The sequence below is a fragment of the Myxine glutinosa genome, chromosome 5 (assembly GCF_964187855.1).
Source record: "Myxine glutinosa chromosome 5, kmMyxGlut1.1, whole genome shotgun sequence".
In the NCBI taxonomy this organism is placed as follows: domain Eukaryota; kingdom Metazoa; phylum Chordata; class Myxini; order Myxiniformes; family Myxinidae; genus Myxine; species Myxine glutinosa.
In genome coordinates, this window is record NC_136265.1 from 28,447,386 (window position 1) to 28,461,943 (window position 14,558).

General features: G+C 48.6%; 1 protein-coding gene across 11 annotated transcripts in view; it reads left to right on the top strand.

Moving 5' to 3' along the window:
* The window catches only part of LOC137428682 (RB1-inducible coiled-coil protein 1), a 189,496-nt gene that overhangs the window by 172,579 nt on the left and 2,359 nt on the right, over nucleotides 1-14,558 (top strand). For 9 of the 11 annotated variants that reach the window (XR_013623439.1, XR_013623440.1, XR_013623441.1 and 6 more), the window contains 3 exons: nucleotides 47-94; nucleotides 13,395-13,453; nucleotides 14,073-14,200. Coding sequence is in view for 8 of the 11 variants with exons in the window: in XM_078777763.1 (XP_078633889.1) it covers nucleotides 47-94; nucleotides 13,395-13,453; nucleotides 14,073-14,200 (235 nt within the window). In the remaining 3 variants the exon portion in view is untranslated. The remainder of the gene's footprint in view (nucleotides 1-46; nucleotides 95-13,394; nucleotides 13,454-14,072; nucleotides 14,201-14,558) is intronic. The other 2 variants (XM_078777761.1, XM_078777762.1) reach the window with 1 other exon arrangement.

The following is a 14,558-nucleotide window of genomic DNA, read 5'->3' on the forward strand; positions in this document are numbered from 1 at the left end:
AACTGTTGGTTTGTATATTAAAGGAAAGTTTTGATTCTTCCGGCAGGTGTCGCAACAAAAGGAACGCAGAAGTACTCCCCCACGGCAAAAGCTGGTACGTGAACCCTTGTCCCATGGGGGTGCATTTTATAAACGGATGTTGAGGATCTTAGAACGCTTGTATAAAAGAGGGATTAATGATCAACACACATTCATGCCAAAGCCTGGTGTTGGCTTAGCGGTTAGGGTGCCGGCTTGGGATCCGAGGATCCTGGGTTCGAATCCCGGTCGATCGCTAAATTAACACCAGGAGGGTTGACTCAGCCTGTCATCCTTCCAAGGTCGGCAAATGGAGTACCAGCTTGCTGGGATGAATGATCCCGGTGTGTACCCCGGTTTAGAATAGGTACACCATATCCCTGCGCATTGTAAGAGGCGACTAAGGGTTGGCGCCAGGAAGGGCATCCGGCCATAAAAACATTGCCTCAAACAGGGAACCATGATTGTCATGGGGCCTGCAAGGCTAACCCCTGCTCTAGCAGGAAAAATGGCCTTAAAACGATCATTCATTCATTTCATTCACACATTCATGCCAAACTTGCACCATTATGTCCACCAGCGTGACTCTGTGCACTCCGCGCTCCTCACCACATGTCGTTTCAAAGGGATAGGCATCTTTGACCATTTCGGTGTCTTTTGTGTCTTCAGGGGCTTTTGGGTTTTAAGGGTGTTTTGGGGTCTTCAAGGTGTTTTGGGGCTTCAGGGTGTTTTGGGTCTTCAGGATGTTTTGGGTCTTCGGAGGTGTTTTGGGTCTTTGGGGTGTTTTGGGTCTTTGGGGTCTTTTGGGTCTTCGGTGTCTTCAAGGGCTTTTGGGTCTTCAAGGGCTTTTGGGTCTTGAGGGTCTTTGGTGTGTTTTGGGTCTTCGGGGCCATTTGGGTCTTCAGGGTATTTTTGAACCTCAGGGCCTTCAAGGGTATTTTGGGGTGTTTCAGGTCTTCAGGGTCTTTAAGGGTATTTGGGGTCTTCAAGGGTCTTGGTGGTCTTAAGGGTCTTGGGGGACTTAAAGGGTCATCAAAGGTCTGAGGGGTCTCAGCCATCCAAACGCAATTAAGAGGGTGTTAATTTATTTGAAGAAGAAGAAGACGTTTTGGTCGCATATAAACAAACAAACATACATACATAACCATATACGTTTGCTCTATTATAATAAGATATCTTTGTGGCTGCTTCTTCTTATTCTTCGGAGTCGAGCCAATCACGATTCATGGTGCTCGATTCAGATGAACATGTAACTTGCACAAACATGGAGAGCACATTAATCATCCCCATTGTATTCCTTCCATGTTAATTTTGACTTGGCCCTTTGTCAGATATCATATTGTTGTGGATCTCGCCGCCGGCCTTCTCCCCTTACCAAGGGGGGATTAGTCCCCTTGTCTTTGACTGACCGACGGGACCCGGGACCTATGACGTCCTTCCCGGACAGTGCGAAATAGGGTCGTAGGACTAGAATCACTAATACCTAATTACTCGCGCTGCCCAGAAATGAGGAAATAAGCCCTGCATGAATCACGTGTGTTGGTGGATACGCCGAGCAGTAGCGAACACGTGATCCGAGCCGTTAGCAATTACTAGACCCCGATCCAAGCGGTTCTTATTCGTGCCACGCTTACCCAATGGAGAAATCACAGAAGCGGTCGAATTGGGAAGAAAAGGAATAACAAGATTTATTCACACTATTTACAATGATGAGAAGAAGAAGACACAGTGCAGCCTTAATAACAGTCTTAACTTACTCCCCAGACAAACGGGCCCGTCTCACACACAGACACTCACACGGGGATTGCAGATGAACAGGTTGATGGTCACCAGCGCATCCAGGGATGGCCTCCGTGCAGCTCTCTCTCTCTCTCTCCGGTCCCCAGCTCGTACCGCAAAGATGGATTCCAATAGCAAGGAGGAGTTCGTATGGTGCCGTTGGAACGCACTGGGCTATTTGCGGGGCGAACGGTAGGGGAGGGCTCTGGCGGTTAATCACTCGCAGGCTATTACCGCGTTTTATCCACGTGGCTGGAATATTCGCTATCGGCTGGCTTGGCTGTAGCCGCGTACGCAATAAACGAATACCGTTCCAAGCCTCGAAACGCCAATACAATCAAGTGTTCTCTCTCGTGCAAGTCCTCACTGCAGTCCTCTCTCATGAATCCTCGAAGTTCTTCGGGTCAGTCCTTTCGCCACTGTTGTGTGCACGCGAGTCCTCTCTCATAAGTCCTCGACCAAGTCCTCCTTAAGGGCTTTGTGCGCTGGCTTTTATAGGCCTGCCCCGCGAACCTTCTAGCATTTGCCAGACGCGCCGTACCATGCCCTATCACGCCACATCCTTAGAGCCCTGGTTGGCTGGTGGCCCTTACTGTCATCGCCTCTGACGCGCTGCCTTGACGCCGCCCCACCTCGACCCCGCGCTCCTCCCCCATAGGCCTACCTCGTGTTACTCGACTAGCGAGCAAACAAAAGGCAGCCAAAGCGTAACAAACGGGGTGGATCAGCCAAATGGGGCGCGGGATCGATTACGCCCATTGATAGAATTGAAGGGTGGACGCAAAATGAAAGGACCTAAACTCATGGCTTTACACAACGCAGATATTACTAGGGAAATGGCCTATTCTGACACATACTATGACATAACTAATACTCTAAGTGGGCCTACGTGTTGCTCGTGGCCTAACTATGGGGGGCAAACCTTTAGCCTTTAATGATGTCATATGTACAAATCTCAGAACCGTAGCAATATCTTCTAAACTGGCCCTATGTCAGACATCATATCTTCTAAACTGGCCCTATGTCAGGTCAGATATCTTTTCTTCTAAACTGGCCCTATGTCAGACATCATATCTTCTAAACTGGCCCTATGTCAGATATCATATCTTCTAAACTGGCCCTTTGTCAGATATCGTGTTCTAAACTGGTCCGATGTCAGATATCATGTGTTCTGAACTGGCCCTATGTCAGATATCATGTGTTCTAAACTGGCCGTATGTCAGATATCAGAAGGCTAAACTGTTTCCCTGACAAATGAGAGTAACTCGGCAGTCCAGTGTGTGTCGGTGTGTCTGTCCAGACCATAACTATTTTACTATGAGTTTTTGTCATCAAATTTTCAATAAACGTTTTTGTAATTATTATTTTGTAAGCAGCCTGAGGCTGGAGGTTCATCATTACTGGAAGCGTGTCTGTGTAACTGATGCAGTGCCCCGTTTCCAGTAAGATGAACTCATTTTGCTGACCTCCGACCTCGGAAGGATGACATGCTGAGTCATCCCACCTGATCCTAACGGCAATGACAGGAGCTGAAACTCAATACCCTAAGATCTTAAGCCAGTCATCTTAACAGTTGGGCCAACCTTTCTAATGAGAATATGTCGACCAATTAATAACTTGGTCAAAAGGGCAAAGTTAGTGAGTACAATTTGGCCTTGCCCGTCCGTAGCGTGGCAAGCATGAGGCGGCCGTTTTTCCTTTTTGCCCGTTTGCTTCTTTTTTTTCTTTTTTTCACCATCTGAGCTTTTGCCATCAGATTTTCAGGAAACCTTTATGATGACAATATGGTGAATTCATTTTACTTTTTTCTCGCTCTTGTTTTCGTCAAGTTTAGTTCGAGTACAAACTTTATTTCAAGGACAGGCTTTGCATTTTAGTATGGTTTCGAGTTATGTTTTCATGTGAATGTTTTGTGCTACGATGTTCTTGTTTTCATTATTAATATTTACTGAGATAAGTAAACTGATTAGGTGTTTCAGGGTGAAGTGAAGGGTGCTGATAAAATACAAATGGGAAAGGTATTAAAATTTTATTTTAACCATGCCAGACAGCAGTAAGACTAAGGGGTAGAGCTTGAGTGAAAAAGGAGAGTTTGGACCCAAAGGGGCAGATGGTTAAAAAAAAAAAATATATATATATATATGCAGTCACGTGAAAAAGTAAGTACACCCCATGTAAAGTTTTGACTTTTTCAACATATTTCAACATACAGCTATTTGATCTTCATTTCAACAATATTGATAGACAAACGTGATATAATATAACAAATATCATGAAACATTTACATTTTGTAGTCCATTGTATAATTTAAATAAACATAAATGCAAATTTCGCATGTGGAAAAAGTAAGCACACCCTTGGCTCTAATTGGTGGTATTGCCCCCTTTGGCAGAAAACCTCCAGTAGGCGTTTCTTATAATTGTCTACCAATCTCTGACATCGACTGGGAGAAATTTTTGCCCACTCCTCCACGCAGAATTCTTTCAGCTGTGCGATATTTGAGGGGTTTCTTGCATGCACAGCTCGTTTCAAATCCCCCCACAACATCTCGATAGGATTTAGATCCAGGCTTTGACTTGGCCATTCCAGAACCCTCCATTTCTTTCTTTTCAGCCATTCCTTGGTGGATTTATTGGTAAGTTTAGGGTCATTGTCATGTTGCAAGGTCCACATTCGGTTGAGCTTCAACTTTGACAGATGGCCTCACATTATCCTCATGCACCCTCTGGTACAATGAAGAATTCATAGTGGATTCTATGATGGTGAGCTGCCCAGGCCCTGATGCCACAAAGCTGCCGCAAACCATAATATTTCCACCACCATGCTTTACAGTTGGTATCAGGTTCTTGTGGTCAAATGCTGTCTTTGGTTTTCGCCAAACATGTCTTCTGGTACTGTGGCCAAATAGCTCTACCTTTGACTCATCTGTCCAGAGCACATTGTTCCAGAAGTGCTGGTCTTTGCCGAGGTGTTCATTGGAAAACTTTAGTCTTGCCCTGATGTTCCTTCTGGACAGCAAAAGTTTCCTCCTCGCACACCTCCCATGAAGATCAAATTTGTGCAGCCTCTTTCTAATGGTAGACTCGTGCACTTTGCAATCAACAGTGGCAAGAGCTACCTGTAGGTCCCGTGATGACATTCTGGGGTTCTTAGAGACTTATTTCAGCATCTTGCGGTCTGCTCTCAGGCTGACCTTGCTGGGGCGGCCTGGCCTGAACAAGTTGGCAGTTTGGAATCTTCTCGACTTGTACATGATCTTCTGGACAGTCGAAGGATTGATTTCAAATTGTTTGGAGATCTTTTAAAATCCCTTCCCAGACTCGTAGGCATCTATAACCTTCTTTCTTAAGGCCTCAGAGAGCTCTTTTGATCTCAGCATGGTGATGCCACACACTTCAACAACAAAGAGCAACCCAAACTAAATGTCTGAGATTTAAATAAGACAGGTTCCTCCAATATCCTCTCTAACGATGTTCTAATCATTTGCACCTGAGCTGGTGCACCTGATTCTAATTTTTGGTATTTGACGTAGTGATAAATGTCGGGGTGTACTTTTTCCACATGCGAAATTTGCATGTTTATTTAAATTATACAATGGACTACAAAATGTAAATGTTTCATGATATTTGTTATATTATATCACCTTTATCTGTCAATATTGTTGAAATGAAGATCAAATAGCTGTATGTTGAAATATGTTGAAAAAGTCAAAACTTTACAAGGGGTGTACTTACTTTTTCACGTGACTATATTGTTACAGACACGACTTTGATGTTAAGGTGGGCCGAGCGGAATGGCCGTCGTGTCCGCACAAATTACCCGATCGTACTCGAACGTCGACGAAGCCGCGCTACGCTGGCTCAATAGGAAAGAGAAGACACCCGGCTGGATTACAATCACACAATACGACACCAACGTTTCGATTCTCAAGTATATTCGTACGGAAAAAGGTTAGATTACAGGGGCTAGAGGTATATTACAGGAAGACAGGCACTTAGACACACTCTTATATTAACCCCGGACAGACGACAGACACACGGGACAAAATGCTGACTCACACGGGGGTTGATGAAAAGGAAAGGCAGGTCGCGATGGCTCAAGGTGCACTCTTGGCTCAAGGCAGAATCGACCCGGTCCGGTCCAGAGATGCGGGAGGTTTCACAGCGCTCGGAGGGGACGTTCTTTCACAGGCGGGCCTTTCTCTCTCAGCGCTCGCAGGTCCTTCTTTCTCCAGCTCGGGGCGCATCTGACGTCACGTCCGCTACGTGGCCGCGTATATCCGGCGGGGAGTGACACGCCCTCGGCTCGCTAGCGCCGCCCCAGATGGAATCGGTCCGTTGCTTCTCATTGGGTGCGTGCGGGGGGGGTTACTGGCTCCGCCCCTGACGAGGAGCTGACAGCCAGCCCCTTCGGGGTAACCCCGTGGAGCGCATGGTCTGGAGCTAATCGAGCCGGTGTGAGGACGCATCCTCCCCCGCTCCGCCGCCATCCCCTCTGTTGTTGTTGTAATTGTTGTTGTAGTTGTTGTTATTGTTGTTGTTTGGGGAAGAAGATGGGAGGAGGTATGGGAAGGTCCTAAACTCACTACTGGTGCCATATAATCACATTCTGGTGCAACGAAGAGTCATAATTAATGGAAACGAGGCCTTAACTGACATAGATTAAGAATAACTAGGAAGATGTCCGAAAGTTGGCTACGTGTGGTGCGGTGGACCTGGGCACGACATTCAATGGGGGAATAAGGGGAAGGTCGGCTCTACTGATTGTTATTTACATGCAATGGGACTAGGGAATGGGGGATCGGGGAAAGTTGGGGAGTATTGGAGAAAATAGGGGAATATTTACAAGCGGATATGGAGGCCAAATTCCATATTCGCAACATTGCACCCTTCTCTACCCTCGGGGCGTCCCGACCCGATAAATTTTTACCTACTTTAGTGTGGCACGCAATGTAGTTCCCTCTACTATTAACTCTACCCTGAGTGCGACAGTTTTACAGATATTCACAAATGAGTAAATATGTCCCCCTGCGACGTTGCACCCTTCTCCTCACAGAACCACACCCACAGGATAACCGAATCCGGAAAGAATTCTCAAACTAAACATACAGCCGGTAGGGAGCATTATTTACAAGACTATGCTGCTATTTACACTACGATCCAGGACCTGTTTTTGGAGGAACACATGCAGATGTTATGCATAGAGAGAGCGCGCTTGCCAGCATCGATACACCAACCCACGAGTGCTCTGTGGCCGACGGCCTTTAATAACGTGCAGAGCACCCTTCCCGAGCATCAAAAGCACCACCCCACCACCAATCGGTGCAGTCACCATTGTTCATTGGAATAAAAATAAATTCGACAACCCCTAACCCTGCAGGTGTCTCTTGCTCTTCTTGTGGTGCACTTGGTGGTGTTAACTATTAGTGGTTCACCTGTATGGCATAGGTGCCACGGTGATCCATAGGTCCATCCCCGGGTGGTGCTTGGCCGCAAACGAACTGCGGTCCATTGTGGGTGGCCACAAACATTGCGGTCCATATGGTGTATCGATCCAGGCAGCGAACAGCGAAAGTGCAGGCCCACAACTGCGCAGCCAGCACCTCTCTCTCTCCTCTCTCTCTACCCCAAAGCCAGATCCTCGGAGGTGGGAGACAAAAGAAGCAACAAGTGAGTAAGGTGGTAAGGGCGCAAAAGTGCACGCAATGTAAGGTGATGCACACTGGGGGCACATGGGAACCAGGTGAGACAGGTACGTTCCTATCGTACGCCCCCCCCCACCAGGTAACCTACATGGCCCCTCCCTTACCCCTTACTGCATCCACAAAACACAACACTACCCATAAACATCTACTTTACAAATCGACAAACATCCCTACTGTCTTCCCCGTTCCTCCCATAAACCAAATTCGTCTTCTCTCCCTCCTAACCAATCAAATTTGCCATTTTCAACTCTCATCAAAATTTGCCATCTCCAACTGCACATCAAAATTTGCCATCACCAATTCATCATCAGTCCCTCCTAAGGAGGGAGAGATGGAATCACCCCAATGTCTCATCCACGTCGTGATGCGTCTCACAATCCTCACAGCAATTCATCTCCTGCAACAAAACAAAGAAAACACAGGTGTGGAGTCATCATCATCACCACAGGTAAGTGGCTGCGTATGGTGCGACAGGTTCATCAATCCTAACTATCTCCTAAATGACTTTAACAACTTTACACTACCCGGGGTCTCTCTCCGGCCAAACCATTGGCCCTCTTACACTATGGGTTCTAAAAACCAATTCCCATTGGCCAAACTGTGGTGCTCTTCAATTTGGGATCTCACTCCCCCGATTCATCTCCCGGTGCCCTCGCACAATTTCTGGGCTGCGGCGTGTACCTCTCCCAGTGGGTCTACCCACCTGCACACCTCCACCACTGCAGTTGCCTCCGAGCTTACCTGCTCCTTGCCCTAACCTAACTACCTGGGGAAGGCCCTCTGGCACTCTCCCCACTCGGTGCCCTCTCTGGCACTGGGCTACCCGGGTCCATCCTCCGGATCCTCGGGCCCCATCCACAACTCTACCGGCTCCCAGAGCCCACCTGCGGCCTCACCTGGCCGACATCCTCACAGTGGTGGAGTGCCCAACCAACTACACACACTAACAGGCTACACGCCCAGCCATTTCCACAACACTAATGCACCCATCCACAACACCATTCTGCCACCGCACCACAAATGCCAATATCCAACCACAATTTACCTATACCCTCTACCTAACACTGACACTACCCGCCCCGGGTACTCGTGAAAGGGGTCCACTCTTCCCCCATCCACACCTTCGCACCATGCACACCACTCCGTACCACTTACTCCAACTCTCTCCACACACCTGTACTTGCACACCTGTGCTCTCACACCTGGTGCCACCTGCACCCTTCTCTCCCCAAGCGCATTCGCGCTGATCCACACACTCACTACTCATACACTGCTCCACACACCTGTCCAGTTGCACACCTGTGCAATCACACCTGTTCAATCCTCACACACACGGCATCATCTCAGCTAACTACTCCCTTCTGAAACTTGCGCTTCCCAGTCGTCCCTTTAAACTATTGCGCTCCCACGTCATTATCATCCATACTAATCTACCTGCGTCCCCACTACAGGTATCAGTCACTAACTAAACTTAACGTCACCTAATGTCAATCCTCGCTAGATCCCTACACACCATATCCTAACCCACCCGGGCTAGTTTTCACTGCCATACACCCCATAAGCTATTGCTCCTTTGCCCCCCATGGGAAGGATGGTGGATTTGCCATCCCACCACATCGGGGGTCTCTCACTACCAATTTTGCACATCAAATTTCAACAAATTAAAAATTTGCCAATCACTGCCCATCAGCTGCCAATCACTACTGCCAATCCTTTGCCAATCATCTAATTTTGTTTTTCTCTAATTTTGGGTCCAAAACACTAACCTCATCACCCAGTCGACTCACTAATACCTCTCGGTGCGCCAATCCCTGTCCAAAGCCCGGCTTCGTAAAGCCAAGCAATGGATGCTGGTTGTTTTGTGCCAGCGGCTGGATGCGTCCGGCATTCGGGGCAGGGACGGGGGCTTACCCGGGCCGAGATCCCACGCACCACCTCGGCGTGGAGCCATCCAATGTCCCGATCTCGACCTGCCGGCACGTCTCAACAAAACGTGGTCGCCATAACGACCCTTCCTATCGGGCTGCCAGCTCCGCCTAGTGGAGCCTGGACGCGGCCGTTCAAAGCGAGGCCCGGCACGCACCGAGGGCCTGCTTCGGCTAAAAGTCGCTCTAACCTCTAACCCGTGTAACGTCGATGCTTCACCTGGACGCTTACACCCCGCAGCCCGTTCCTTGCTCACACATCCAGCTGTGCCCATGCTCCTCGTACCCTTCCTTACACACCCAGGTACACCCATTCCACTCACAGCCTTGGTCACACACCTGACCACCGAACACTTTGGCACACATTCGTTGCTCGCACACCTCACCAATACACCGCTTCGCGCCCCCTCCTCGGTCACCTCCTCTGTGACAATCACAGGTGTGCCCTCATTCGCACACCCAACCATGTGCCTCACCACCAACTCCAGCGTGCATTCCCACTCACGCTCTACCATTCCAGGTGTGCATCCTTCCATCCCAGGTGTACATCCTCGCTCACCTGTCACAACCAGCTCACTCTCCTTGTCACTCTCACTCCTCTCACCACCACTCTTGACAACGCACTCACCCTTACTCTTGACAGCACACTCTTTCCCCATGCACCTGTCCGTCACACACCTTTCTCGCGCACACTCTCCCGTTACACCCTCTGTAACACTCACCACAGGTGGACACTCTTCCTTACTTCTGACAGCGCACTCTTTCCTCATGCACCTGGCCGTCACACACCTTTCTCGCGCACACTCTTGCGCACACTCTCCCGTCACACCCTCTGTAACACTCACCACCCCGCGCTTCCACGTGCTCCCTCGCACACACGCTACGACCGACTCACTCTCGCCAGCACCCTCACTCCTTGGCACGCACTTTTTCCTCACACACCCCAGAGTCGGACTTTCTCGCACACCTCCTCTTTCGCACACCAGACCTGTCGCACACTTCACCAACGGCCTCTCACGAACACCCGGGTCCATCTCGACCCCCAAGCTTATTAAATCCCCTGGCGCATCATACGCACGACCATATTGGTCACCACTTACACCGGGTCCTCTTCCTCTTCGCTTCTCCTCCATCACCTGCGAATCCCTCATCCGGTTAATGAGCACATCATCACGATCCAAACACAGACTTTGGACCAATTCTTTTATCTCCTCTTTTATCTCTTTCTTATCCCCTCTCCGTCGCTTCTTAATTTCGCTCATCCCTTCTTCCACTTCTTCTAATTTGTGCCTCACCTCTTTTATTCCCCGGTACGTCTCCTCAAGCTCATCCTCCAAGGCTACCTTGACCGTTTCCATGTGCGTCCTCACCTGCCGGTCCTTTGTCTCCATTACCTCTATCACCTCGTCCAACCTCGTTGTCAGTCCCTCACGTACCATCTGACATTCCCTCTTTGTCGCTATTAAGTCGTTTTTTATGTCGTTTTGTGTCGCTTTTAAACCTCCTAATACCGCAGTGTTCCTTTGAACCTGCTCCACTAACTCCGTCTGTCCCACCGTCAGCTGCTCCACCTCCTGCGTCAGGTCCTCTATGCCCCCTTGTAACTTTACAGTCCCCTTTCTCACCTCCTTCTCCATGTGCTCCTTACAGTGCCTCACCTCCTCGCGCACTCCTCCGACCTCCTCACTCACTCCTCTTCTGATCTCCTCTCCCATCACTTGCATCTCCTGCCCAGATGCCACCCTCATCTGCTCCATTTCCTCCCTGTTAGCATCCAGTTTGGTTTCTACCCCCATTCTGACCCCCTCTATCTGCTGCTCCATTTGTTTAACTTCCCTTTCCGCTTGGTCCCTCATGTCCCTCAATTTGCCTTCCATACTGTTTTCTAACCCCTCTAACCCAGTTTTCACTCCCTCTATCTGATTCTCCTGGGCAGCCATTCTATTTTCTACCCCCATTAACCCATTTTTCACTTCTTTTATCCCGTTGTCTAACCCCTCAAAATTATTGTCTAACTTCCCAAATTTCTTGTCTAACTCCTCAAAATTATTGTCTAACTCCTCACCGGTACCCCTCGCTTCGTCCCTCATTACCCCCATTTGGCCCTTCAATCGCTCACTCCGAGCATCCATCCGGTTCCCCATTTCCTTCATTTGGCCCTCTAATCGCTCACCCTGAGCCCTCATTCCCACAATTTGGTCTCCCATTCGTTCCATAAGGGCCCTCATTTGCAACATAAAAAGGTTCGGATCCACCAGGGGCGCTGCCACGGTCGCGGGCGCGGTGACCAGCGAGGCGCCATTTTGCGCGTCTGCTACCCTCGCTGCTTCGCTCTCCTCATGTCCCTCATGTCCCTCAATTTGGTCCTGGACCGACCCTGCTTCACTCTCCCCTACCGGACCCCAGCCGTCTTGATCCGCCATAGCGCGACTTGCAAAATTCGAGTTTCGTAAAACAAAACAAATTTCGGCCGCTCCAAATTTTGACCAAATTTTTTTTTTTCTCTATTCGTTTTTTTTTTTTTTTCAAAATTTGGTCGGGCCTCGAATCTCACTCCCGACACCAATTGTTACAGACACGACTTTGATGTTAAGGTGGGCCGAGCGGAATGGCCGTCGTGTCCGCACAAATTACCCGATCGTACTCGAACGTCGACGAAGCCGCGCTACGCTGGCTCAATAGGAAAGAGAAGACACCCGGCTGGATTACAATCACACAATACGACACCAACGTTTCGATTCTCAAGTATATTCGTACGGAAAAAGGTTAGATTACAGGGGCTAGAGGTATATTACAGGAAGACAGGCACTTAGACACACTCTTATATTAACCCCGGACAGACGACAGACACACGGGACAAAATGCTGACTCACACGGGGGTTGATGAAAAGGAAAGGCAGGTCGCGATGGCTCAAGGTGCACTCTTGGCTCAAGGCAGAATCGACCCGGTCCGGTCCAGAGATGCGGGAGGTTTCACAGCGCTCGGAGGGGACGTTCTTTCACAGGCGGGCCTTTCTCTCTCAGCGCTCGCAGGTCCTTCTTTCTCCAGCTCGGGGCGCATCTGACGTCACGTCCGCGTCCGCTACGTGGCCGCGTATATCCGGCGGGGAGTGACACGCCCTCGGCTCGCTAGCGCCGCCCCAGATGGAATCGGTCCGTTGCTTCTCATTGGGTGCGTGCGGGGGGGGTTACTGGCTCCGCCCCTGACGAGGAGCTGACAGCCAGCCCCTTCGGGGTAACCCCGTGGAGCGCATGGTCTGGAGCTAATCGAGCCGGTGTGAGGACGCATCCTCCCCCGCTCCGCCGCCATCCCCTCTGTTGTTGTTGTAATTGTTGTTGTAGTTGTTGTTATTGTTGTTGTTTGGGGAAGAAGATGGGAGGAGGTATGGGAAGGTCCTAAACTCACTACTGGTGCCATATAATCACATTCTGGTGCAACGAAGAGTCATAATTAATGGAAACGAGGCCTTAACTGACATAGATTAAGAATAACTAGGAAGATGTCCGAAAGTTGGCTACGTGTGGTGCGGTGGACCTGGGCACGACATTCAATGGGGGAATAAGGGGAAGGTCGGCTCTACTGATTGTTATTTACATGCAATGGGACTAGGGAATGGGGGATCGGGGAAAGTTGGGGAGTATTGGAGAAAATAGGGGAATATTTACAAGCGGATATGGAGGCCAAATTCCATATTCGCAACAATATATATAGTCACGTAAGACAGGCTGAACGAGGGGCTAAGGTGAGATGAGTTGACGTCCTTGAGTTGGTCCTTTATTTAAAAAGTACATAAACCATGTGACTGAAAATCATTTATATGCATGGAAATGTGACCTCATACGAGTTAGTTTTTCAGGTAAACCGAGCATCGATTTACCTGAGACGTGCTGGGATGCAGTTTGAAAATGTTTAGACTGTCGTTGATTACGTCATATTGCATCTCTAATTATGTGGTTTATGTACTCAGATGTCTCAGAGTGTTAGCGGGAGCGTTGTTCGGCAAGCAGAGAAGCTCACAATCAAGGAGTAAGTAATCATCGGTCCTTGATTCTTTCAATTTCACCTTGTCATCACGACTCCAGGCATCCTGACACACTCGTGCATTAAACTTTCCTATATTACGTCCTCACAGATCCTCATTCTCTTAAACATCCTTCCCACTCTTCCTCTGTGGTTGCCGTCTTTGTTCCCTCATACCCACGTCTCCAGATCTTCTCGATTTGCAATTTGCCTTTGACATCACCCAATGTACTATCACTAGCAAAAAACAAAAACCTCAAGTGGTAGTTGTTGATCTGTTTTGATATACATCATGGTGCCACCTCAGATCTACTGTAATCTATATACCGTGGCCAGGCTCTGCATAGTTAAATGCTGTCTTTGTGGGATTGATTTGAGACAGGTTTGTGACGTCACCTGAAATCCTACTCAATAGGGGGAAATAAATAAATAATGGAAGATGTGGTTCACATGAAGGTCATTATCATGCCTGTGCCATATCCACATTTGTATTATAATTAACAATACCTGCTCTCAGGTAATTAACTATCCTGCAGGCATATTACACATTAATTATAATCATGAGTTGCCACAATGTTTTGAGGTGATGCAAGAGTGTAACACGTTACACACCTATTGTGCTCAGTTTCCAAGTCGGTGACCTGGTGCTGATAATCCTGGATGAGAGACATGACAATTACGTGCTGTTCACCATCGCACCAACCCTCTACTTCCTTCACTCTGACTCCCTCGGCCCTCTGGGCCTCTGCCGTTGTGAGACATTCTCTCTGCAACCGATCGCAACACCTTTGCTTGCAATATTTAGCCAGTCACAATACCTTTACACAGTCTTTAGACAATCACAACACCTTTACAGTCATTAGCCAGTCACAATACCTTTACACAGTCTTTAGCCAGTCACAATACCTTTACACAGTCTTTAGCCAGTCACAATACCTTTATGCAGTCTTTAGCCAGTCACAATACCTTTACGCAGTCTTTCGCCAGTCACAATACCTTTATGCAGTCTTTAGCCAGTCACAATACCTTTACGCAGTCTTTAGCCAGTCACAATACCTTTACGCAGTCTCTAGCCAGTCACAATACCTTTACGCAGTCTTTAGCCAGTCAC